Genomic DNA, 27,656 nt, shown 5'->3' with positions numbered 1-27,656 from the left:
GGTATGAATGAATAAAAATATATATGCTTAATATATATTATAACACATATGACTTACATTATATTAATTACACCGGCTAGACCACAACATCTGAAAGTCAGCTTAAAACTGCAGTCTTTTTATAATTATTGTACATGAACAAATTTATTGTTCCTTGAGATCACAAATCTTTTGTTGATATTATACAATTGATATTTTTTGGGGTAATAAATAGAAGATATGTGTTCATGTCAGTGTAAGATCGTTGTCGGTCTGTCGGTCCGTCCACGAGGATGTTTCCGGATGATAACTCAAGAACGCTTAGGCCTAGGATCATGAAACTTGATAGGTTGATTGATCATGACTCGCAGATGATCCCTATTGATTTCCAGGTCACTAGGTCAAAGGTCAAGGTCACAGTGACCCGAAATAGTAAAATGGTTTCCGGATGATAACTCAAGAACGCTTATGCCTAGGATCATGAAGCTTCCTAGGTAGATTGATAATGGCTGGCAAATAACCCCTATTGATTTTCAGGTCACTAGGTCAAAGGTCAAGGTCACGGTGACCCGAAATAGTAAAATGGTTTCCGGATGATAACTCAAGAACGCTTATGCCTAGGATCATGAAACTTCAAAGGTACATTGATCATGACTCGCAGATGACTCCTGTTGATTATCCGGTCAGTAGGTCAAAGGTCAAGGTCACGGTGACCCGATATAGTGAAATGGTTTCCGGATGATAACTCAAGAACGCTTATGCCTAGGATCATGAAACATAATAATTTGATTGATCATGACTCGCAGTTGACCCCTATTGATTTTCAGGTCACTATATCAAAGGTCAAGGTCACGGTGACCTGAAATAGTAAAATGGTTTCCGGATGATAACTCAAGAACGCTAATGGCTACGATCATGAAACTTCATAGGTACATTGATCATGACTCGCAGATGACCCCTATTGATTCTGAGGTCACTAGGTCAAAGGTAAGGTCATGGTGACCCGAAATAGTAAAATGGTTTCCGGATGATAACTCAAGAACGCTTATGCCTAGGATCATAAAACTTCATAGGTACATTTATCATGACTCGCAGATGACCCCTATCGATTTTTAGGTCACTAGGTCAAAGGTCAAGTTCACGGTAACCCGAAATAGTAAAATGGTTTCCGGATGATAACTGAAGAACGCTTATTCCTAGGATCATGAAACTTGATAGGTAGATTGATCATGACTCGCAGATGACCCCTATTGATTTTCTGGTCACTAAGTCAAAGCTCAAGGTCCGGTGACCCGAAATAGTAAAATGGTTTCCAGATGATAACTCAAGAACGCTTATGGCTAGGATCATGAAACTTCATAGGAACATTGATCATGTCTGGCAGATGACCCCTATTGATTTTCAGGTCAGTAGGTTAAAGGTCAAGGTCACAGTGAAAAAAAACATTCACACAATGGCTTTCACTACAACGGAGAGCCCATATGGGGATATGCATGTTTTACAAACAGCCCTTGTTTCACGAGTGGCGCACATAAACAAATTGTATGTTTCTTTTATGCCCCTTTTCCAAGAAACAAGAAAATAATTAGCAGCTGTTTCTCTTTCGCTAAAAAGGTACCCTTTCTCTGGCGGCGTGCCTCAATACATTTCAATACACAATATGATGTCATTATACCAGTGAAATTCTCCAGTTAAACTCTTTTACAATTTAAATAAACGGTGAAAAGAGCATAAAATAAAAAGACAATTTGTTGGATTTGATGGAATATCGTTTTTAATTCACTCGTGATCATAACAAATATATTTAAATCTTGAAGCAAATCTTGATATGAAAATCTAAAAATAGAAAATGTTGTTCTGAAAATGTGTTATTTTCACTCATGAAAATAACAATTTGTTTATTTTCACTGCTTTATTTCACTGCAGAAATGTAATATTTTATCATTAGGCATAAAAGAATTTTACTTCCTTGCAAAGAAGTTTGAAACCCCTACAATTGTTTCTTAACCTTAATGTTTTTTAATTTAAGTAAAGTTAATATTTACCTGTGATTAAGGAATGCACAATTTGTGCAGCACAGCTCACTGTGTTCAGAACAAAACATTTTAATGTTTTTGTCTATATGGACATCACATTTTAGAAGAAAATCTTCTACCTTCTTGGGCACTGGCCATTTCTTCATAGCTCCCCTTCCATAGGGGGCATGTTTTGTAAACAACTGGCTGTGCATGCCAATACATGTTCTACAGTAAAACTTAACACATGATTGGCAGTAGAAATCAGCTGTATTATCCAATTTCTTATCTTCGCAGGTTGAGCACAAGAAGTCTTGGATCATGTCAGATCCCTTTTCGATGGTGGATTGTGAAAAGGTTGCCATTTTACTAAATGAGTTTTACAAGTACAGTCAGCTAAATTAAATAGTTGAACAAATCAAGCACATCTAACCACAGCCGGCAGTCGAAAACAAGTTGCACCAAACCTACCACTATCAAACAAATATAAAACTCAAGTTGATTTGAAGGTTAAAACTTCCGATAAACAAATATGCTAACTGTCAAAACAAACTATTTAAACTGTCACATGAACTGTAGGGTAATATTACACCGTCAGTTTGCAGTTGGTTTATTTGGGCATACAAAAACAAATATCTCAACTCAGACTGTGTTTAATCAATAAAGCAATGAGAATATTTGATTTAAGTGAAGTTGATAGCATTCGTATAAACAGGAAGAATTTTTAACTGTAGATGATCTGAATGCCAATTTAGGACCCCACTATTGCTTTAACAAATGAACTTGTCATTAAAAATAAAGCATTTACAGACCAACTAATTAAATAAATAAGAACATGAAAATAAATAAAACTGTCCTTGTCACACCTAAAATATTCATCCTTGTGCTGTCTTGTCTGAGGGAATCGATAGTTTGGTTTAGTATTCATAAAATATGATTTATATATTATAAATACCACTTACAATTTTCAAGATTGGTCCAGGTCAAAGTTTGAATATACCAAATGACAATACCGGTAACGCTAATCCGTTCAGGTCAGAAGGCGCTAGGTCTCTCATCTTAGACTGGAAGCTGAGCAGCTTTTGTGCTGTTTCTAAGAACTCAGCCATGATATCGTAAGAACAAATGTTGTAAGAAAGTTTAATGATGATAAGGCACAAACATGTGTTTACAATGTTTCTCTACAGCCATGCATTTCATCAGGAACCAGTTTTGAACATGGCCGAGATATCATCAGAACACCGAGATATCATCAGAACAACTTGTCTAAGAAGTTCAATGATAATCTTGCAAAAAATGTGGCTTCTTAACTGTTGATAAAGCGAAACTAAAATTATTTTAAGACAAAAAACGGACCCGCTCAAAGATGGCTAGCTTTTTCATCAGACATCAGTCATTCTTAAACTTGTCCAATATATCATCAAGATATATGTTCAATGCAAAATTGATGAGAACTGGACAAAAAAGCGATTTACAGAGTGTTCACGATGTTTCACTATAGCCATATATGGACAACTGACACACCCACTGTCCGCCAATTGTTTGAATTGACTGGAACTCTTAATTAAATATTATCTACAAACAACATAAATACAACTGTTACTGTCATGCCTGAAATACCCCGTGCAGGAAGCTTTGTCAAAGGGCATTGGTAGTCCATTTTTACGATCTGGTTAACAAATATAATGTATTAGCATGCAAGTTATTTTTCTTGATTTGGGGAAAGAGCATGGCCTTCTATTTAAAAAAAAATAATATCGACACAACTGAGAAAGGGGATATGTTTTTCCAAAGTAAGCTTAAAATTTGGGGAAAATTGCATCATTTAAAAGAAATAGTGCATCAGTCAGACTTGTCAAAGGTAGAGTTTGCATCAACTTATTGCCTTGGAATGGGTCTAAATTAAATTCAGAGTCTTATTTTCATTGCTATGCTTCCCTTTGAAGAAGAGGGGGCATATTGTTTTGCTGGATGTCCGTCTGTCTGTCGGTCGGTCGGTCTGTCTGTAGACCAGTTTGGTTTGAATCAATAACTCGTCAACTAATAGACCAATTGGCTTAATACTTAAGATATGCATCGGCCTTGGACAGTAGATGACCCCTATCAAAATCAAGGTCACTGGATTAAAGGTCAAGGTCGCTCTCACAATAAGTGTGAAAATTGTTTCCGATAATAATTAGTCAACAATTGACGGATTAGTTTGATAATTACCATGTGCATTATCCTTGGAAGTCGATGACCCTATTGAAATTGGGGTCACTAGGTCAAATGTCATGATCAATGCCACAATAAGTGGGAAAATTGATTCCGATCAATAACTCGTCAACAAATTGGCCGATGTTCTCTGTTCTTACCATGTGAATTGGCCTTGGACAGTACATGACCCCTATTGAAATTGGGGTCACTATGTCAAAGCTCAAGGTCATTGTCACAATAAGTGTAAAAAGCATTTTTGATCAACTGGTCATTAAATTTACGGACTGGCTTGATACTTCACATGTGAATCGACCTTGAAAAGTAGATGACCCCTATCGAAATTGGTGTAACTAGTTTTGTGGGGCATATATCTCCAACCACAGAATTCTTCTTCAAGTGGCTCAGTCGCACTTATATTATAAGATAAACTCTTATGGTTTTATGGTCAGGCCCTGTTTGGGGGTTGCCTTTGTCTCCGACTGCGGAGCTCTTGTTTTTAACAGAATCTGAGTTCAAGCTTAATAAAGAAATTATGTATGTTTCTTTTCCCGTGGTAGGAAGATTTTCAAAGATCTTTTCGTTGTAATCTAATTAATACAAGTGTGCCATATGCCCGCAGATCATTTTGTGTGTCAAATGGGAATGCCCCCAATATGGGTTTGAGTCATTTTATGTCGTCAAGCTCACAGTGCATTTGTGTTTGAACTTCTAAAAAATGGCAAAGGGTCGTTTGAATTCTTATAAACATTTTTTATTTAAATATTGGCAGGAATTACTTTTTAAAATGTGTGTACTCAGTCTTTGACATATGGTGTTATTCCAATTGTACTATGACATACATGATGAAGGAATGGTTTTCACGTAACAGCTGTATGTTCAAACTTTAGTGGTTACCGGTACTTAAATAAAAATGAATTCATTTGTATAACAATGAAAATCTTTTTGCATTTCCACTATTCTTTTAGTAATCTAAAGTTTCAGACTTGAATATGCATATAAATAACTACATAACTGTAATAGATATTTATCATCGAGTATGCCTTTACATTCATTATATCAGTGACTGGCAGAAAATGTACAATACAATACACTATGACTTATAGCATGCTTTCTTGTGTTACATAAGCAGTCTTATGATGGGCCATCCAAGTGTATGGAATTCAGGTTTTGCAAACTTCAGAAACACTGAAGACAAAAATTGCTATTACATGGATTATTAAAGCTTGAAATTGTACAATTTATAAAACAACTTTAGTTGGACATTGTGTTATTGTCTATTTAAAAAGCATAATTAAATATTCAGACTGGATCGGGATGATTTGTTCTCGAGTGGTGCAATACAGAATCGTGAATAATTCAACTGCAATATACAGTATCATTATACACTTTGTTTACATTAATTATCATTATACAACCACCTGCTACTAGACAGAGTATGAAATTCAAGAGTTTTTGCGATAAATTGTGTGGTTAAACTGCAATGAATCATGGAGTTATTCTGCAAGCAAAACATATAAAAATGTTGCCAGGATTTTTCATTTTTTAAGAGTGGCCTGGAACAGCCATGTCACAAAGTTTCACAATTTTAATTTTAAATTAATTAATTTTAAATGTCCACATTCTTTTACAAAACCAGTCATTGTAAACTGTTTAAAATTTACTTTTAGGGCTCAACAACGTCAAAAACAGACATTTTACATTTAAAAAGTACAATTTACTTTGCTGTAATGTCCTGATTTTGCAAATTGTGTTTCCTACTAAGGTATTGGGCTATGCTTGTTTAATTGGATTACGATCCTTAATAAACAACACCATTGAATAAGTAAAAAAGAAAATTGAATAGATTCTTTGTTAAACAAAAATGTTAGCATGTATGGAGTCACTTAAAAAAAACAGTTAGATCTAAGCATGCACTTTTAAAACGGACGTGGGTTGAATTATAAGGAAGATTATGTGACGAAAGTGAAAACACAGGAGTAATGTAGTGACGACCGAGAGCAAGACAAGTGTAACAATCTGGAGTCAAACTTTTATCCTTATCTGTTTATAAATCATAAAGTTTGATTCATTTCTTTTTAAATTTGATGAAAATGATTAAAATGCACTTTCGTGAAATGCATCAAAATTTCAAACATTGTAAACATTTATGATTTGTAGGGAATTCTATGCGCATGTGACATGGCATAATTGTTGTTGGCAAAGGTTTTAAATTTGCAAAAAATATATGGCTTACATTTCTCACACGAGAACTGTAATTCAATCTAACTATAATAACTTATGTGTCATACTAAACAACAAACAACACATATACACACATTTTAATATTTGTAAAAGGTATTGACTATGGCATTTACTATGTTTGACAATACAGTTGAGCTGTTGATCAGATGATGTATGATGTGTTTTTTTTTTAAATCAAAAGTGTCCAGCCAATTAAAATATGATAATATTTTACTATACTTATGCATTAAAAACATGATTTTACAATTTCTACAAGTTTGTAAATAGGTTGGTTTTTTAGCTCAACTGAGCACAACGTGCTCATGGTGAGCTTTTAGGATCGCTTTTTGTCCGTCGTCCATCGTGGGTACGTTGTTCGTCGTCAGCATTTGCCTTGTGAACATTCTAGAGTCCACATTTCTTGTCCGATATTCATAAAACTTGGTCAGAACATTTGTCCCAATAATACCTCCACTGAGATTGAAACTGGCTAATGCTTGGTAAAAAAATAGGTCTCTAGGTCAAAAAAAAAAAGAAAAAACCTTGTGAACACTGTATAAGTCACATTTGATGCCCAATATTCATGTAACTTTGTCAAAATGTTTGTCTTTATGATATGTTGGTTGAGTTCAAAAATGGATCCTGTCCGTTGAAAAACATTGCCGCCATGGGGCGGGCAGTATCCCTTATATGGCTATAGAACGACGTTGTGGACATCTAGATACACAAGTTTTGTCCATTCATCATGAAACTTAGTAAAAACATTGGTTTTATTGATATCTCTGACGAGTTTAAAAATGGTCCAGATCGGTGAAAAATCAAGGCCGCCAGAGGGCGGAGCAATTTTCTCTATTTGTATATGGTGAAACATGTGAACACTTTAGAAGTCACTTTTTTGGTTCAATCTTCGTGAAATTTGGTCAGAGCATTTGTATTCTGGATGGTTGAGTTCGAAAATGGATTATTGACAGGGGTCCGTAAAAAACATGGCCGCCAGGGGGGTGGGTCATTTTCCTTATATTTACAAAGTAAAAAAACTTGGAAACACTCTAGAGGTCACATTTTTTTGCCTAATCATCATAACATTTGGTCATAACATTGGTGTTGTGGATATCTCGGACGAGTTCGAAAGGGTCGTGATTATTTGAAAAACATGGCTGCCAGGGGGGGATCAGTTTTATTTATATGTAAATAGTGAAAACATGTGAACAGTCAAGAAGACACATTTGTTGCCCAATCTTCATGAAATTTTGTCAGAACATTTGTTTTCTGGATACGATGGTTGAGTTCGAAAATGGTTTGGATCCATGGCCGCCAGGGGGGGTCATTTTTAACCAGGTTTTCCGAAGGAAAAAACTGGTTATAAGATTGGCGAATGCGGGCGGGCTGGCGGGCTGGCGGGCGGGCGGAACAAGCTTGTCCGGGCCATAACTATGTCGTTCATTGTCAGATTTTAAAATCATTTGGCACATTTGTTCACCATCATTGGACGGTGTGTCGCGCGAAATACTTACGTCGATATCTCCAAGGTCAAGGTCGCCACGACTAAAAATAGATTTTTTTTAAAAACAAACTTACAAAGGGGGTTAATTTTGTTTGTTCATTTGAAAAGTTCAGTTTGAATTTCTCCCTTTATCAGATTTTTTTTCACAATTAAAACCTGGTTTTGTGACAATTTTGTCCCTTGTCCTTATATTAACATAGCAAAAAAGCTTGTGAACACTCTAGAAGTCACATTTTCTGCCTAATAATCTTAAAATTTGGTCAAAACAGTAGTTTTGTGGATATCTCGGATGAGATCGAAAATGTTCGTGATCATTTGAAAAACATGGCGGCAAAGGGGGTGGTGCAGTTATCTCTATATGTATATAGTGAAAGCATGTGAACAGTCTAGAAGGCACATTTTTTGCGCAATCTTCATGCAAGTTCGTCAGAACATTAATTTTACTTCCTGGATACGACGGTTGAGTTCCAAAATGGTTCGATCGGTAAAAGAAACATGGCCGTCAGGGGGGGGGGGTCTCTCTCCTTATATTTATATAGTAAAAATGCTTTTGAACACTCTAGAATTCACATTTTTGCCTAATTATCACGAAAGTCGGTCAAAACATTGACTATGTAAATATCTCGGACGAGTTTGAAAATGGTCGTGATCAGCGGAAAAACATGGCCGCCAGGGGGTGGGGCAGTTTTCTCTTTATGTATATAGTGAAAGCACGTAAACTGTCTAGAAGACACATTTTTCCCCAAATCTTCAAAAAATTCGGTCAGAACATGTATTTCTAGATACAACGGTTGAGTTCGAAAATGGTTCAGATCGGTTAAAAACATGGCCGCCAGGGGGAGGTCTTTTTCCTTATATTTATATGGTAAAAAAGCTTGTGAACACTCTAGAAGTCACATTTGTTGTCCAATTATCATGGAACTTGGTCAAAACATTGGTTTTATGGGTATTGTGTTATGATATATAGGCCGAGTTCCAAGAATGGTTACGGTCTGTTGAAAAACATTGCTTTAAATGGCTTTATAGTGTTACCTTGTTTACACTCTACTAAGAAATTACCAATGTACGCGTTGAATGAAATTTATGCATATTATGATATTCATGATCTCCATGCAGTCATCTGAATATTAATTCTGCCGATAAGATATACAGTTGAACTGCCTTTTTTGTTCCTTTCTGAAGATGATTATTATGATGATGATTGGGCGGGGATGGAGTGCAACAAACATATTTAATATGCCATATGAAAACCCTTTATGAAAATCAAATAGTTTAACATTTTAAGAAGTAATATTGATTTCACAGAAAATTACTCAGGGCAGAAACAACTGTATATAACTTGCTGTGTTTGACCTCCAATCATGAATGCACTGGCTTGTCAGGAATGCACTCAATGATCCCATTCATCCACCTGTTTATCAGCAACTAATTAATTCTCTTTTGACTGTGCCTGAATTGTTCTGGTAAAGTAGTATTCATTTATGTCTTTCGAAATGGTAATGTGATGTAACAGGCTTGCAGCTTAAATGTACTTAGTCCCTAAAAATAGGCACCAACTGGGAACTCACATCAAAGACCCTCAGACTGATAAGAGTGGACCACAAATTGTTATGACACACAGTTTATTGACGAGATCGGTAGTTTTGGTATGATAATCAAAGATTTTTGTTTTAAATAAGTTTGAAATGAGTAGTAAATTGCATCAATTAAAAGATCTATTAATTATGTAGTAGTTTTGAATGTATTGTGCAATAAAAGATTATCATTCCCATTGAAACCTTTGATAAATAATACTTCATCAACGGTTAAATAACAAGTATAAAGCGCAGTTTTTTACCTCCAAATTTTCAATTAAAAAGTTGGTACACAAATTAAATTGCGTATGAAGTAAAATTATAGGGCATCAGTCAGACTTGACAAAGGTAGACCTTGCATCAACTTATTGACTTGGAATGTACCAAAGGCATTTAATCTAAATTAAATTCAGGGCCTTTTTAATTTTTTAGCTCACCTGATTGCTCAGGTGAGCTTTTGTGACCAGTCTTTGTCCGTCTTCCGTCCGTCCGTCGTCCACATTTGGTTTGTAAACACTCTAGAGGCCACATTTCATGTCGGATCTTCATGAAACTTGGTCAGAAGATTTGTCCAAATGATATCTCGATCAAGTTTGAAAATGGGTCATGCTGGGTCAAAAAAAGGTCACTAGGTCAAAAAAAAAGAAAAACCTTGTAAACACTTTAGAAGTCACATTTCATGCCCAATCTTCATGTAACTTTGTCAAAATGTTTGCCTTAATGATATGTTGGTCGAGTTCAAAAGTGGTTCCGGTCCATTGAAAAACATGGCCACCAGTGGGCGGGGCAGTTTTCCTTATTTGGCTATAGAGAAACCTTGTAAACACTCTAGAAGTCACAATTTTTGCCCATTCATCATGAAAGTTGGTCAAAACATTGGTTTTATTGATATCACAGACGAGTTCGAAATGGTCCAGATCGGTGAAAAAACATGGCCGCCAGTGGGCGGGGCATTTTTCTCTATATGTATATAGTGAAATCATGAAATTTGGTCAGAACATTTGTTTCTTTGATATGAGAGTTGAGTTCGAAAATGGTTCCGGTCCATTAAATAACATGGCTGCCGTGGGAGGGGGGCAGTTTTCCTTATTTGGCTATAGAGAAACGTTGTAAACACTCTAGAAGTCACAATTTTTGCCCAATCATCATGAAAGTTGGTCAAAACATTGGTTTTATTGATATCTCGGACGAGTTCGAAAATGGTCCAGATCGGTGAAAAAACATGGCCGCCAGTGAGCGGGGCATTATTCTCTATATGTATATAGTGAAATCATGTGAACACTTTAGAAGTCACATTTTTGGCCCAATTTTCATGAAATTTGGTCAGAACATTTGTTTCCTTGATATGAGAGTTGAGTTCGAAAATGGTTCCGGTCAGTTCCTCTCAGGTGAGCGAACTAGGGCCATCTTGGCCCTCTTGTTTAAACATATTCTGATTTTTGACGTCTTTCCAATTAAGACATTTTTATCTTTTTTCCCAATGATAAGTTATGAATTGTCTTAATGGGAAAATAGTTTCAGCATGTTGCATTCCAATGTTTAATGAGAACACGCCTCTCCCAATTGGAAGTTTTTGCATTTTACATGAATAACTTTCTGGGAAAAAGCCTGAAATTCCCAATGAAATGTTTTAAAAAAGATTTAAAATAAATATCAACATTGATTTCCCCATCCAGCTCTTTAATTTGAAAGTTGAACCTTAGTAAATATAATATTGAAAACACTTTAATTCTCAATTTTAAAGTATTTGTTAGCAAAAAAAAAAATTCCGATTAAGTAAAAACAACTCAATATTTTCCTATTGCAAAGGGCATTTTCCCCATTACCAAAATAGTGGAAAAAATACGTCACTATGACAACACATTAAAATTGACTTTAAAGTCATTTGAATTCATACAATCAATGATCCTCTCTCTGGGAAAACAGGGCTTAATGGATAGATAATCATGTGAAGTCCCACAGGCTAATCAGGGACGACACTCTCCACTTTTATGGTTTTGTTTCTTTTGAAGAAATATTTGTCTTAGTGCAAAAATCCAGTTAAGGAAAGAATTGTAGTCACTGATTAGCCTGTGTGGACTTCCTAGGTCAATCTGGGACAACATTTTCTGCACATGTATTAAGCCCCATTTCCCAAGAGTGAGGCTGAAATAATGTTGTCGATGTTTTACAGTCATTTCAGGTCGAAGTAACAGTTTATTTCGAGTTGAAACGGAGAATGTGCATCATTACATCAGAAGTCCTCTCTTTTACTGGATGATCGCAAACGTCGCTTACGTCATCCCATTCTACCCGTTCTTGATTGAAAATGTAAGTAGTCCAACATTTCTAACATCATCATATTCCATCTACACATGATTGTAAATGTACATATTCCAACATCTCTTACGTCATGCTTTTCTACCTACGCTTGATTGAAAAGGTACGTAGTCCAACATAGCTTATGTCATTTCATTCAAGCTTCCCTTGATTGAAAAGGTAAAATGTCCAAAATCATCCCATTCTTCCTAAGCCTGACTGACAAGGTAAGTAGTCAACATCAATAACGTCATCCCATTCTATCTACGCCTGATTGTAAAGGTGAGAAGTCGAACATCGCTTACGTCATCCCATTCTATCTATGCTTGATTGAAAAGGTTATAAGTCCAAAATTGCTTACGTCTCACCCATTTTTACCTACGCTTGATTGAAAAGGTAAGTTCTGTAAATACTGGGCGATGCTTCCACAGTTGGGCTTGAATCGTGACCTCACTGTCGTTAGGCAGACCCCATAATCCACTATGCAACAGGGACTTCTGTGCAAAAATGTTTGTTTAATTTGTTCAATTATCTGGTTTCATCGTTCTTGCGCTTCTGTTTCATATTAAAATAATACTTATGGATTAAATTTATGTGTTACTTATTAAAGGGACGTGTGCACATTTTTATGCCCCCAAATCGAAAGATTGGGGGTATATTGTTTTTGGCCTGTCTGTCTGTCACTCATTGTATGTGTGTGTTCCACAACTTTAACCAAAACTTTAACCAAAACATAACTTTTTGAATATTGAAGATAGCACCTTGATATTTGGCATGCATGTCTATTTCATGAAGCTGCACTTTTTTAAGAGGTGAAAGGTCAAGGTCATCCTTCAAGGTCAAAAGTAAAAAAATACAATCCAAGGGAAGTAATAAGCTTTAAAAGGGAGATAATTTGTAAACCTGCAAAATGATATATTGAAATTGTATTTCAAAGTGGCGCAATAGGAGTGCAGTACCTGTAACTAAACTCTGGAATGCACACACACACGGGCATTGTGTTTCTGACAAACACAACTCTTGTTTGTAAGTGTAATTTAGTATGTTTACTAACAAAGCTATAATGTTTTTAAAAGTCTTACAAAATAACAATAGAAAGTTAAAAAGTTGAATAGAAGAATATTGACGTTCATGTTGTTTAAAGCCAGGCCTCCTAAAAACATGAGCACAACCACCATGCCCCGCTGGCTTTATAATTATCATCTATTACAGGAAATTTCAAAATATCTTGGAAAAGCGATTATTATTTCACCAACTTCACCTGAGCATTATACATTTATGAACCATCATTTTAAACATTTTAGACAGGAGTGTTTTTGGCCTGTTTAAACATAATGTATGCATTCATGTTTGTATCTATGACGATTTTTTGAAAAACCTAATTTTACCAATCTGCAAACAAATCCTGTGAACCCTTTCTGCCATAAGAAGCAAAGTGACAATGGCTTTTGCAACTAGCATAAACCAGAACAGAGAGTTACTCGCAGTCTGTTCAGGTTTTATGCAGTTTGCTGCTCATCAGTAACTAAGGGTTGGAAATGAAGCCTTCAAAACTTTAAAGAATTTAGTAAGAAAAGTATTTAATTAAATGTAACTTTCTAAGGGACTACAAATGCACCAAAAAGTATCTAAGTGGGAAAGGGTAAAATCTTGACAACACTAATGTGACATTTTCCTATGCATGTATTACAGAACCATCAAAGTTTCTCGCCTAGACTAGATTACTTAAGTAGTTTCTTTATTGCAAGTTAGTGCAATAGATTTAAGCCACATAACTTCAGTACTTTCTGTATTGCTAGTGCGTGCAATCGATTAAATCCACATCCACTAACAAACCAAAACATAAAATAAAAAATAAGACACACACTTCATGCCGGTAATGTTTGCTTAAAGATTCCACAAGGGTCAGCCTAATGTTGTCCCGTTATAAAAATGAGCCAACCTCTGGGAAATAAGGGTTTAATGCATGTGCATAAAGTGTCATACTAGATTAGCCCGTGCAGTCCACACTGGGTAATCAGGGACAACGCTTTCTGCTTGTATGGTATTTTGTATGCCTACGGATCGAATGATCAGGGGTATGTTGTTTTTGGCCTGTCTGTCTTTCTGTCTGTTATTCTGTCCCAAAACTTTAACCTTACAGTAAAGTTTTGCAATAAATTTTGAAATATTGAACATAGCAACTTGATATTTGGCATGCATGTGTATCTCATGGAGCTGCATATTTTGAGTGGTGAAAGGTCACGGTCATCTTTCAAGGTCAAAGGTCAAACATTTTAAAATTTAATATAGTAAAGTTTTGCAATAACTTTTGAAATATTGAACATAGCAACTTGATATTTGGCATGCATGTGTATCTCATGGAGCTGCACATTTTGAGTGGTGAAAGGTCATGGTCATCTTTCAAGGTCAAAGGTCAAAAAATTTTAAATTTAATATAGTAAAGTTTTGCAATAACTTTTGAAATATTGAACATAGCAACTTGATATTTGGCATGCATGTGTATCTCATAGAGCTGCACATTTTGAGTGGTGAAAGGTCAAGGTCAAGATCATCCTTCAAGGTCAAAGGTAAAAAAAATAATAGCGGCGGATTAGGGTTCATTGTGTTTCTGACAAATACATCTCTTGTTGTTTAAAGAAACTCTCTTCTTAGTGAAAATCCAGTTTAAGCAGAAAGTGTCGTCTGCACATGCTGGGACAACACTCTACGCACATGCATTGAGAACAGTTATTCCAGAGTGAGATTCAAATTTTATTTTTGGAAATACAAAAATGTTTTATTGGATAATTCAACGGAAACAGTTACAAAAAGTAATATTTTTTTAGATTTTAACTATTTTATTACAAGACTGGAAAACATATATACATACATATGCAACACATCTAAAGTCATACGTTATCTATTTAATTATAGACAGTGACATACACAGAAATACACATGCAACACATCTAAATTCATACGTTATCTTTATAATTATAGATAGTGGCATACACAGAAATACATATGCAACACATCTAAAGTCAATCGACTGAAATCTTAGTTGGTGTATAATTGTGTCACATTAATTCAGACAGGTGTGTTATGTCTGGGACAAAACATATAATGCCAGCGTTGAACGGGCACAGCAGATGAGTGTTGATAGGTAGTGCTAAGACTGTACAAAACAAATACATGCACTTTTCACGTAGTACTTGAATGGATGACTAAACATTTTGATTTATAGGGCTTGTAGTTAAATAATATATTGATTTAGTGAATAATTATATACAATCTACAAAAAATAATGAACAATAACTACTATGAAATAATGTATGGTTCAATTCACAACGATTAATTAAAAAATATATCTTCGTCGCTGGTGGCGTTTAACCTACATCGGAATCTCCCTTGGTAAAAAGAGTTTACTGTACCTTCGAGCATCACCTTGTACAATATAAAGGCATTAACATTGTCCAAGCATATAGTTTCTGTTTTCCACCTGCACAACGTTATTTGACATTGTAGCTGTATATTATTGATAACAATTTATTGATTTTATATCGACTTGTTCAACTTATTTTATGCCAGGGTCAGAATTATATTAATAATTGACATCACCCCAGTGTATTTAAAACACCCTGTATGGATTGAAGGGACCCTGCAGGCACATTGTTAATCTTATCTCAATTTCATTCATGTCACTACAATCAATAATTTAATTGGAAAAGCACAATAGCAGTTCTATTTACATGTTCATTCTTATTGTCACAAGAATGGTTTTGCTGAATAGATTATTTGAGTTTATAAAATGATTTTACTAATTTAAATGTGTATAACAAGCCATAAATTATTCTTTGGTATAATTTCAATGCTTTTAATAAAAAACAATAGTTTCAATAGCCCAGTGAATTTCTTTACGTCAAATGGTCCGGATCAAATAACCACAAGCTTTGGTATTCAAAAGTGTTCATTATCTACACTTATGGTGTGACAGAAATATCAATATGATATTTGAGAACAGTTGGGACAGGGTTATAGCCATTCTAACCGACATTAAAATTAATGATCAATATAATGTATTTTCAAATAATTGCCTTGTAGAATTCTTTATGCAATTTTCATTTTAGGCAATTTAGATTGAAACCTGTTGTATTACTTAAATTGCACATGTTTACATATTAAACCTACATACAAAATAGCCCAAGTATTTAAAAAGAATCAAATTACATGTGCGGTATGTGTATGCAGTCAGCAATTTGGAAATGCCGTTCACATCTAATTTTTATTCCCCGCCATAGGCGGAGGGATATTGTTTTGGCGTTGTCTGTCTGTCTTTCTGTCCGTCAGTCCAGCACTGTTGTGTCTGGAGCCATATCTTGGAAGTGCTTTGGCGGATTTCATTGAAACTTGGTATGAGTATGGATAAGAGGATGATGCATGCCAAATGGCAATGTACACCATCTGTTAATAACGGAGTTATGCCCTTTGTATCTTGAATAAAATGCGTTTTAATATAAGCTAAGAGGTTTATCTCCGTTTACACATCAGCCAGAGTCATGAAACTTGCCAAAGTTGTTTTCAATCATCTGGGGGTGCTTCACATTCAACACCCATAATCCTAGGCGCTAAGGTCAAGGTCACACATTGAGGTCAGAGGTTACAAATTTGATTAATTATTCATTATTTAGTCATTCCTTAACTATGCATCAAGGGATTCTGTAATAACTGTCCACCATATTCTCCATTATCTTCCTGAGTGTCAAATATAAGATCCATGTTGCTAGGGTTAATTTGGCGGGGGAAATCAATTCAATGAATTTGCTTGTTTGTTTTGAAAGTTCAGTTTAATTAAAAAAAAACAATAATACCGTTGACTCGGGTTTGCTTCAACTAGCTTGGCTGGAATTTCTGAATTGCTCGAAGATTCCTCGAAGGATAAATTTTGTATTTCTTTATACTCATATTTTTGTGTATGGCTTGAATAATTGAAGGTAACATTTTCTGATGGCTGCATGTGATCTACTTTTAAGTCAGACATAAATAATCAAATTTAACTCCTACAATATTAAGTTTAAATCCTCAAAATTCCAGACAAGGAGTAATTTTTTCCACTTGTTTTTTTTTTAAATCTATAATTATGCCCCCCTTCGGAGAAGAGGGGGTATATTGTTTTGCTCATGTCGGTAGGTCGGTCGGTCCGTCCGTCCACCAGATGGTTTCCGGATAATAACTCAAGAACGCTTAGGCCTAGGATCATGAAACTTCATAGATACATTGATCATGACTGGCAGATGACCCCTATTGATTTTCAGGTCACTAGGTCAAAGATCAAGGTCACAGTGACTCTATATAGTAAAATGGTTTCCGGATAATAACTCAAGAACGCTTACGCCTAGGATCATGAAACTTCATAGGTACATTGATCATGACTGGCAGATGCCCCTATTTATTTTCAGGTCACTAGGTCAAAGGTCAAGGTCACGGTGACTCGAAACAGTAAATAGTTTCCGGAAGATAACTCAATAACGCTTACGCCTAGGATCATGAAACTTCATAGGTACATTGATCATGACTAGCAGATGACCCCTATGGATTTTCAGGTCACTAGGTCAAAGGTCAAGGTCACGGTGACTCGAAACTGTAAAATGGTTTCCGGATGATGACTCAAGAAAGCTTAGGCCTAGAATCATGAAACTTCATTGAAACATTGATCATGACTGGCAGATGACCCCTATTGATTTACAGGTCACTAGGTCAAAGGTCAAGGTCACAGTGACTCGAAACAGTAAAATGGTTTCCGGATGATAACTCAAGAATGCTTAGGCCTAGGATCATGAAACTTCATAGGAACATTGATGATGACTGGCAGATGACCCCTATTGATTTTCAGGTCACTAGGTCAAAGGTCAAGGTCACAGTGACTCGAAACAGTTAAATGGTTTCCTGATGAAAACTCAAGAACGCTTAGGCCTAGGATCATGAAACTTCATAGGAACATTTATCATGACTGGCAGATTACCCTATTGATTTTCAGGTCAGTAGGTCAAAGGTCAAGGTCACAGTGACCTGGCTACCACTTCAACGGACAGCCCATATGGGGGCATGCATGTTTTACAAACAGCCCTTGTTATCCCTTGAAATGCCTTTATAATATTAAAAACTGAATCTGTTTACCCATCCACTACAAAATTTTCTGAAAAAGACGAATATTCATGTAACATACAGCTACAGTGAAGAGGACTATAAAACCAACTGTTTAAAAACAGAGATGTATTATTACTGTTCATTATGTTCATTTGCCAGGCATTTTCTATTAAATTTCATGGTTCCAGTCTTTTCAAATATATAGCTGCAGTGAAACCTTGTTAACACCAGAAGTCACATATTGTTTCCAATCACCATGAGGCTTACTCAAAACATTTGCTCTTATGATATCATGGCTGAGTTCTAAGATGTCTATGGAAACTGCACAAAAACTGCTCAGCTACAGGTCTCGGTTTAGTGGCGTAGGACCTTTGACCCTCTTGTTAGATTATTGCTATTTGCATACTTATTATTTAAATGTTGTCCTGAGCCAATCTTAAAAACTGTAAATGGTATCTATTATATTTTATGAATATTAAAACAAACAAGTAATTCCCTCGAACAAAGCAGCACCAGGGAGAATATTTCAGGTATAACAAGGACAGTTTTATTCCTTTTCAAGTTCTCATCTATTTCATACTTTGCTTTGTAAGTTCATTTTTTGTGAAAATTACGTTAATTAAAGCTAGTTTTAGGTCCTAACTTGGCTTTAAAGGGCTGTACAATAAACAATGCTATCTGTTTATAACCATATTATCAAGTTAATTTAAACCAACTATTCTTGTTGTAATTTTTTTTTGTACCCTCGACCACTACCATAACCCTTTAAAGAGGGTACGACAAACACAAAGTTGTTGTCACCTGCAGAAAATTTATTTGATGTTGCAGCTGTCTGTTATTGCTAACAATTTATCGATTTAATATAGATTTGTCAATTGTTTGACATGCCATGATCAGCAAAAAAATTATTATTGACATCTCCCCTTTGTATTTAAAACACACTCTATTAATTGAAGGGACCCTTGGGACGTTGTTTAACTAATCTCAATTTCAATGATGACTCTGAAATCAAGGTTTAAATCTTAAAAGGGCAATAACAGTTATATGTAAATATTCCTCTTTAGTATACTACTGGTACAACATTGGTTTTACTGAATTGATTCTTTATGTTGAAAAAAATTATTTGACAAAGTTTAATGGAAATAAAAAATCCTAAATCATTCTATGGTCCAATTACATTGTTTGAAATCTATATACAACACAAAAGCTTTCAATAGCTCAAAACAGAAATTTTCCTTCCCAGTGAATTCATTTACGTCCAATGGCCCCGATCAAATAACCTCATGCTTTGGTCTTCAAATATGTTCATTATCTACACTGAATTTGTTAAAGCAATATCAATAGGATATTTTGAAATAGTTGGGAGATAATTATACCTATTCAAACTGGCATTTAAGATTAATGATCAACAGATTATATTTTATAATAACTGACTTGTATATAAGTCTTTGAGCATTTCTCGTGTCAGGCAATTTAAGTTGAAACCCATTGAATTGCCTTTATAATATTTGTACAATGAAATCATTCATGCAAAATAGCCCAATTATTGAAATAGAATCAAATTACGAGTATAGCTGTCGTCTATATGTTAAGCAATGTTGAAATGCCGTTTACATCTAATTACATAAACTTAAAGCAGTATTCAAGATATGTTAAACGTTTCTGTTATTTTAACTCAATATTTTTTTTAATTCATAGCATTTAAAGATTTTAAGCACAAATAGGGACCTGATAATTTTTGAAAGAAGTGCTGTTAAAGAAGCTATTGACATTGATCAATGTTCAGATGGCAGGCTAAGAACGGCTAAGTAACTTCTCAAACCCCATAATATACTACATATTTGTGTTTGTCTTTAGTACAGCAAATATTGAATTCATGCTATGCACATAAATATCATTCACATAGGGTCCATTTGTGTCACAAGATGATTGTCATTATTGAAGTTGGAATTTTGTTACTGTTTTTGTATAAACTTTCAGAACAAAAAGGGTGTTTTAATAGTTGTATGTTTACTCTGAAATGTTTTGAAAGTTCAGATTTATACAACAATACAATATACAATAAGAACATGGTTATGGTTATGTCTCTAAATGTATTTTATGTTTAAAGAAAAGTCTTTATAAAATGACATTCATTTTTAGCTCGGCTGTTTTCAGAGAAAACCGGAGGTATTGTCAAAGCCAGCTCGTCTCGTCCGTCGTCGTCCGCTGTCCGCAAACCTTCACGTTTTGTCAAGGTTTTGAACATTGGCTCTAAAATCAAAGTGCTATAACCTACAACTTTGAAACCTCATATGTAGATGCACCTTGATGAGTTCTACACACCACACCCATTTTGGGGTCACTAGGTCAAAGGTCAAGGTCACTGTGACCTCTAAAAAAATAATCTGACAAGCTCTCATTTATTCAAAACTGCACCCGCAGGCGAGTGTGGCACCCGTTATGTGGTGCTCTTGCTAGTTCACCTGAGCACATATTGTTCATTGGAGCATTCAGGATACTGTGATCATGTATGTTGTCCTTAAATTAGTGAGTGTGAGCGTCTGTGAAATGTTTCTTGTATAACTTCTCCTCCTAAAGCGATAGGCAGATATTAACCAATGTGTTATATTCGGTTTGTAACGTGGTATGGTGGTGCTCTAAGAAGATTGTTAAAATAATTCCATTGAATTCCAGCTTCAACAGTTTGACACTGAACTGTCAAAATCAATACATTTGTGTGTGCGTCGTTAAATTTGCTAGAACGTTTATACATGTGGGCTGTGTTCTCATATACAACAATTTGTATTATTTTGGATTCTGAGTAATATAACATATTATAGCATATTGTGGGTTTTTACTGTTCCCTTCCCTGGAATTCTTATAAAAATTCATTCAAATTGTTTTTTATCATTGACATTCAAATATTTTAAACTTATAAATTTTACATAATCTGTCATTCAAGTAGTGCATGTTGTTTACTCCCTTTAAATGCAATCATATGTTATGTCTGGCAGGGTAACAAAGTCAGTTCACTGACAGCATGTCTGAAATTGTTTATTCAATGTATTTTCTTTGCTAAGGCATACATATAGGATCTGGCACGAGTTGTCATATCATACCATATTTTATTAAACGAGTTCATGAATTTTGTTAGTAATCGAGCCTTTAGCGAGCTTACTAATGAATTTCCTGTACGAGTTTAATAAACGATGGTATGATATGACAACGAATGTCAGATCTTTTTATCACATGCTTTTAAATGAGCAAATTAAATAAATGTTTACGCAATCATAATGATAAATCCCAAATGTTGTTTACGTTTCGTGATGTCATTTGACGTTGCAATGTCATTTCAGCAAAAAAACAAAATGTGATTGGTCAATAAACGAAAACTAAGCCAATGAAAACGCTTAAAAATGTTGTATTACACATGTGTTATATAAAAAATAAGTAATGGTTGTATTACGTGGGAAACAGGGTATAACATGTGATACAATATATTTACCAAACTATTTGGCATATGCAATAATTATCGTGCTCCTGACAAACAATAATGTGTAGATTTTTTTAACCAGGATTTTCTAAGGAAAACTAGTTATTAGATTGGTGAATGTCGGCGGGCTAACGGCCGTTCAGGCGGAAAAGCTTGTCCGGGCCATAACTATGTTGTTCATTGTGAGATTTTACAATCGTTTGGTACATTTGTTCACCATAATTGGACGGTGTGTCGTGAAAAAGAATTAAGTCAATATCTCCAAGGCCAAGGTCACACTTGGAGTTTAAAATTAAAAAAAAGCCATAAATAAGCTTGTCCGGGCCATAACTATGTCGTTTATTGTGAGATTTAAAAATCATTTGGCACATTTGTTTACAATCATTGGACGGTGTGTCGTACAAAAGAATAACGTAGATATATCAAAGGTCAAGGTCACACTTGGAGTTCAAAATTCATAAATGGTCATAAATTAGCTTGCCCAGACCATAACTATGTCGTTCATTGTGAGATTTTAAAATCATTTGGCACATTTGTTCACCATCATTGGACGGTGTGTCGTGAAAAAGAATTAAGTCAATATCTCCAAGGCCAAGGTCACACTTGGAGTTCAAAATTAAAAAAAAGCCATAAATAAGCTTGTCCGGGCCATAACTATGTCGTGTATTGTGAGATTTTAAAATCATTTGGCACATTTGTTTACAATCATTGGACGGTGTGTCGTACAAAAGAATAACGTAGATATATCAAAGGTCAAGGTCACACTTGGAGTTCAAAATTCATATATGGTCATAAATTAGCTTGCCCAGACCATAACTATGTCGTTCATTGTGAGATTTTAAAATCATTTGGCACATTTGTTCACCATCATTGGACGGTGTGTCGTGCAAAAGAATTACGTCGATATCTCCAAGGTCAAGGTCACACTTTAAGTTCAAAATTCAAAAATGGCCATAAATAAGCTTGTCCGGGCCATAACTATGTCGTTCATTGTGAGATTTTAAAATCCTTTTGCACATGTGTTTACCATCATTGGACGGTGTGTCATGCGAAAGACTTACGTCGATATCTCCAAGGTCGAGGTAACACTTCGAATTCAATGGTAAAAAATGGCCATAATTAAGCTTGTCCGGGCCATAACTATTCAGTTTATTGGGAAAATTGAAAATCATTTGGCGCATGTGTTCACCATCATTGGACGGTGTGTCATGCGAAAGAATTGTGTCGATATGTGCAACGTCAAGCTCACACTGTGACTTCAAAGGTGAACAAGAGCGCCGATGGCGTTAAAAGCATAGGTGCAAAATACAGGGAAGAATGGCGTCACGTGGTATAATGTAGTTCGATATCGCCATCCGCGAATTTCTCAAATCAATAATTTCAAACAATTACCGACTATATAAATAGATAATCTTTCCATTAACATCAGTGTTTGAAACGCTTATGAAAAATAATTACCCAAGCCTTTCAAAATTTAATCACGGACAGATCTGTATCGAAATGTTTTTTTCACAAATGAAAATAGACGCTACCCTATTCGTCTGCGTCAAGAATTTGTCGTAAAACTTGTGGTAAGCGTAAGATGCAGACGTGCACAACAGATTGAGTTCTGAATACAGATTTCTGAATGCAGATTTTTATAGAAACTCCTCACAGCAGTTACTTCCCTTGCTTCGCCCGGTCAGTAACTTCTAGTATAAGGGAGGCCACTGCGTAGGAGATTGAGATTTATAGTGCAGATATAATTGTTTTACGAACGAAATTTGTTTTAGGTTATAAGAAGATTTTTTGACAAAAAACGGTCTTAGAAAAAATCACTAAAAACTGTGTAAGCAGTATTCTTGGAAGAATACGTTAGAAAAACGTTTCCAATAAAAAATTGTAAAAATGACCATTTACTTAATTAAATAGATATTTCGTCTGATTTTTGATCAGGTAAGGCTTCATAACGGGCAACCGATCGATGTGGATTTTCGAAATGTGGTATATACCATAAGCATAGGTGCGTTAACGCACCTATGCTATAAATGCCAATAAATGATCTTTTCCAGGCCATAACTATGTCATTCATTGTGAGATTTTAAAATTACTCGTTACAATTGTTCACAATTATTGGGCGGTGTGTCTTGCGAAAGTCTTACATCGATATCTCCCGTCTTAACAAAAAAAAATTCAACATTACAACTACCCTTCAATTTACATCTATGATTACAGTGTTCATATAACATAAAACTGTATACTGTAAGATTTGCTAGTTATTCATGTATTTATAATGGACATTATGAACAAACATGTGATTTCGAAGAAGAGGGGGTATATTGCTTTGCTCATGTCGGTCGGTCGGTCGGTCGGTCGGTAGGTCGGTCGGTCGGTCGGTCGGTATGTCGGTCGGTCCGTCCGTCCACCAGATGGTTTCCGGATGATAACTCAAGAACGCATACGCCTAGGATCATGAAACTTCATAGGTAGATTGATCATGACTCGCAGATGACCCCTATTGATTTTGAGGTCACTAGGTCAAAGGTCAAGGTCACGGTGACCCAAAATAGTAAATTGGTTTCCGGATGATAACTCAAGAACGCATACGCCTAGGATCATGAAACTTCATGGGTAGATTGATCATGACTCGCAGATAACCCCTATTGATTTTGAGGTCACTAGGTCAAAGGTCAAGGTCACGGTGACCCGAAATAGTAAAATGGTTTCTGGATGATAAATCAAGAATTCATACGCCTAGGATCATGAAACTTCATGGGTAGATTGATCATGACTTGCAGATAACCCCTATTGATTTTGAGGTCACTAGGTCAAAGGTCAAGGTCACGGTGACCCGAAATAGTAAAATGGTTTCCGGATGATAACTCAAGAATGCATACGCCTAGGATCATGAAACTTCATGGGTAGATTGATCAAGACTCGCAGATGACCCCTATTGATTTTGAGGTCACTAGGTCAAAGGTCAAGGTCACGGTGACCCGAAATAGTAAAATGGTTTCCGGATGATAACTCAAGAATGCATACGCCTATGATCATAAAACTTCATGGGTAGATTGATCAAGACTCGCAGATGACCCCTATAGATTTTGAGGTCAATAGGTCAAAGGTCAAGGTCACGGTGACCCGAAATAGTAAAATGGTTTTCGGATGATAACTCAAGAACGCATATGCCTAGGATCATGAAACTTCATAGGTAGATTGATCATGACTCGCAGATGACCCCTATTGATTTTGAGGTCACAAGGTCAAAGGTCAAAGGTCAAGGTCACGGTGACCCGAAATAGTAAAATGATTTTCGGATGATAACTCAAGAACGCTTTTGCCTAGGATAATGACACTTCATAGGTACATTGATCGTGACTCGCAGATGACCCCTATTGATGTTCAGGTCACTAGTTTATTCTGTTTTCACACTGTCCAGTAAAGAGACTTACAAATTGAATTTTTGACACATGTTCATTCATAATGATGTATAAGCCTTTGTTTCTGTGCCAGTAAATACTATGTTTATGGAAATGACGTGAGAATTCAACATTTAAAAAACCAATGTTATATGATATGTAATATTATATGGCAACAGGACAGTTGTGATTTGCTGGGTCAATTCTATTTAGCTTGACCATCCAAGCGGTTGATAGCTTTGACAAACTGGTGGTCTGAAACATTGAGAAAATGTCACGATTCACTGACAATAAATCAAACATGTAATTCTTGCTACGCAACTTGCATTTAATTTTGTCAATTCAAATTATACATAAAAATATAATTAATTTTTAATCTGCTTGTTAATTGAAAAACAGCAACACAGTTTGTATGTATAAAACAATGTTAATACATAAATAGGATCAAGCATATTAAAATATCAACTTAGATTTAGTTTCCTTTACTGTACAGGATTTGTAAAGTTAGGTTAATATTTGTGTATTGAACAAAAATAACAACAGTGAAAAGAAAAGTTAATTTGGGGATGTTCTATCCAAACCCTGAGAGTTAAGATTTCCTCAAATGCCAAGCAAAGATTGTAAATTTCAACCCACTCCTCTGGTTAGTTTTCAGAGGCACATATAATTAACTTTTGAGCTTAGTGTCTCATTTGTACATGCATTACTGTATTAACTCCAAATCAACTAGTACAAGTGGTAGACCAGTATTACATGGACTGGTGTTCACTGTTTACACAGTTTCACAACCCAATCTGATACTGGTCAGTATCTTGGCAAGTTGCCAAAGTTGGGAGTGGAATTAATGGTCTATTACATAACTGACTTCTGTGTGTGGTAAACACATGATACTGGTCATGTGGTCAAGTTGCACTTGTATACATTTGCCCAATACACAACACTAGCCTTGGCTATTTTTAATCAGATTGCATTGCTATCTATGGTGGTCATTGACTAGGGGAGTTAACTGCTATAAATAACATGTTTCATTACCATTAATAAATAAAACATTACAAATTGTGTGCACGTTTCACATATTGTCAAATAAGTCAAAATGTGTGAAAGGAATCCAAAAAATCAAAGACTCAATCATATAATTGATATAATTGATTAGTATAGGTCCTGATTGGTTTTTACACTATTATTTGGATACATTTCACAGGTCATTGACATACAGTGACAAAAACATATTCACACAATGGCTGTCACTACAACGGAGAGCCCATATGGGGGGCATGCATGTTTTACAAACAGCCCTTGTTTACAATACAATCAATTGCAATTTAGAATACAAAAATAACTTAATGCAAGCAATTACAATTTGAAAGTTACATACATTATGATGGTTGCTAAGCAAACAGCATGTTTTAGTGCAATTTACAATAACATATATAACATATTACATATATAATCGGAGTTGCTTGGTTGACAACACTTATTTTGGCATTAATAAAATTATGAATTACATATTAGTCTTAAAACATTAAAAAAACTCCTTTATTTGATTGATAAGATTTCAGAGATGTCTTTTATGAGTTTTTGTTCGGCATTACATTCCCAGAATGAATGGGTAATTGATTCGTCTGACATTTTGAAAAAAGTGCATGTATTACTATCTGATAAGCCCATTTAAAAAAGGAAGTTTGTTCCCAATATTCTGTGGATAATCCTAGTTTGTAGCCATTGCATATATGTATTATTTGTGTTTGTAAACACTGTGTTGCAAAAAATCATGTGTCAAGACTCTGTTTAGGGGGCATTTGTCTCTGATCGCAGATCACTTGTGCTGTATTTTAAGAACCCTTTCCACACAGCATCATGGGTTGGTTTACATTATTGCAAAACGCAATGCTGCATTTCTTTAAGTTTCTCTAGCACATGCTGAATTATCATTTTGACCCATTAGTGCAAAAAGGTACCATGCCGCTTTTTAATTAAATGTCACATGGTACCGTTTTGCACCAATGGGGCTATTTATTCATTCAGGTTTCATGATTGAAAATATTCTCAACATTTCTTGGATATTAATGTTGATCAAAACCTGGGTTACACAGCTACGCTAAATTAATTATTATAAATTACCAAGAAACATGTTGTCAGTGCAGGAAAAAAAATCATCATATATTAAAATCAAAAACAAAAATTAAATGCTATTTTCAATACAATTGTTGTGTATATTAAAGAAATGACAGCCTATATACATAGTTACAGTGTAATGTTGATGTTATGTATATAACATACACTGTATTACTATATTCGGAACTAAAATTGATTGTCTTTTTTTCACCAGCATTTTTTGTCAACTTGTAAAGTAAATGAGAAAAACAAAAGCAATATGTATAGATGTAACAATATTATACACTATTTAGCAGTTATTTTGTTCACAGAAACTCTAAACATTATTTGAACTTGTGACATTATTTTTTTTACAAAATAAATGCATCTTGAAATCACTAACAATGTTTTAGTAACACAACAACACAATCCAAATGCAATTTAATTCATCTAAATCAAAAATCAAATTTACATGTATAATTAACCTATTGCACTTTGAACACCATGATGCTGTTGTAATCAAGTCCCACAATGATGGAGGCAGTGTGTCTGTTGTAGCAGACGGATACTAGGGTCTGCATACAATTCTCCATACCAAGAGTAGCCAGCTTCCTTTTGCCCTCACTGTCCACCTGTAGGATGAAGGGATCGGGAGATATGCCTCCACAAACGAGCACCTGTCCTGCAGGTGTAACGTGTACACCACGTGGGCCTTCTAGTGCAGGGTCAGTGAAGGTGGCCAGGACTGAACCATCCCTGGCCAGGGTGAGGACCTTG

At 35.3% G+C, this 27,656-nt stretch overlaps 1 protein-coding gene and 2 long non-coding RNA genes across 4 annotated transcripts in view; 2 read left to right on the top strand and 1 right to left on the bottom strand.

Moving 5' to 3' along the window:
- The window catches only part of LOC127847320 (uncharacterized), a 31,285-nt gene extending 4,306 nt beyond the window's left edge, over nucleotides 1–26,979 (top strand). The window contains exon 2 of the long non-coding RNA XR_008033920.1: nucleotides 26,740–26,979. This is a non-coding gene — a long non-coding RNA (uncharacterized LOC127847320). The remainder of the gene's footprint in view (nucleotides 1–26,739) is intronic.
- LOC127847328 (uncharacterized) overlaps nucleotides 1–27,656 on the top strand; it is a 116,099-nt gene that overhangs the window by 80,820 nt on the left and 7,623 nt on the right. The window lies entirely within an intron of this gene.
- LOC127847291 (uncharacterized) overlaps nucleotides 1–27,656 on the bottom strand; it is a 119,283-nt gene that overhangs the window by 88,190 nt on the left and 3,437 nt on the right. The window contains exon 1 of one of the 2 annotated variants that reach the window (XM_052379125.1): nucleotides 2,025–2,505. The exons of the other annotated variant lie outside the window; for it this stretch is intronic. Coding sequence (XP_052235085.1) covers nucleotides 2,025–2,359 — 335 coding nt within the window. The 5' untranslated portion in view covers nucleotides 2,360–2,505. Of the gene's footprint in view, nucleotides 1–2,024; nucleotides 2,506–27,656 lie in introns of those variants that run through there. 2 annotated transcript variants of the gene reach the window in all.

Source organism: Dreissena polymorpha, chromosome 10, assembly GCF_020536995.1.
Source record: "Dreissena polymorpha isolate Duluth1 chromosome 10, UMN_Dpol_1.0, whole genome shotgun sequence".
Classification (NCBI taxonomy): Eukaryota; Metazoa; Mollusca; class Bivalvia; order Myida; family Dreissenidae; genus Dreissena; species Dreissena polymorpha.
The sequence above is the reverse complement of the archived record's forward strand: the minus strand, read 5'-3'. Positions and strand labels throughout refer to the sequence as shown.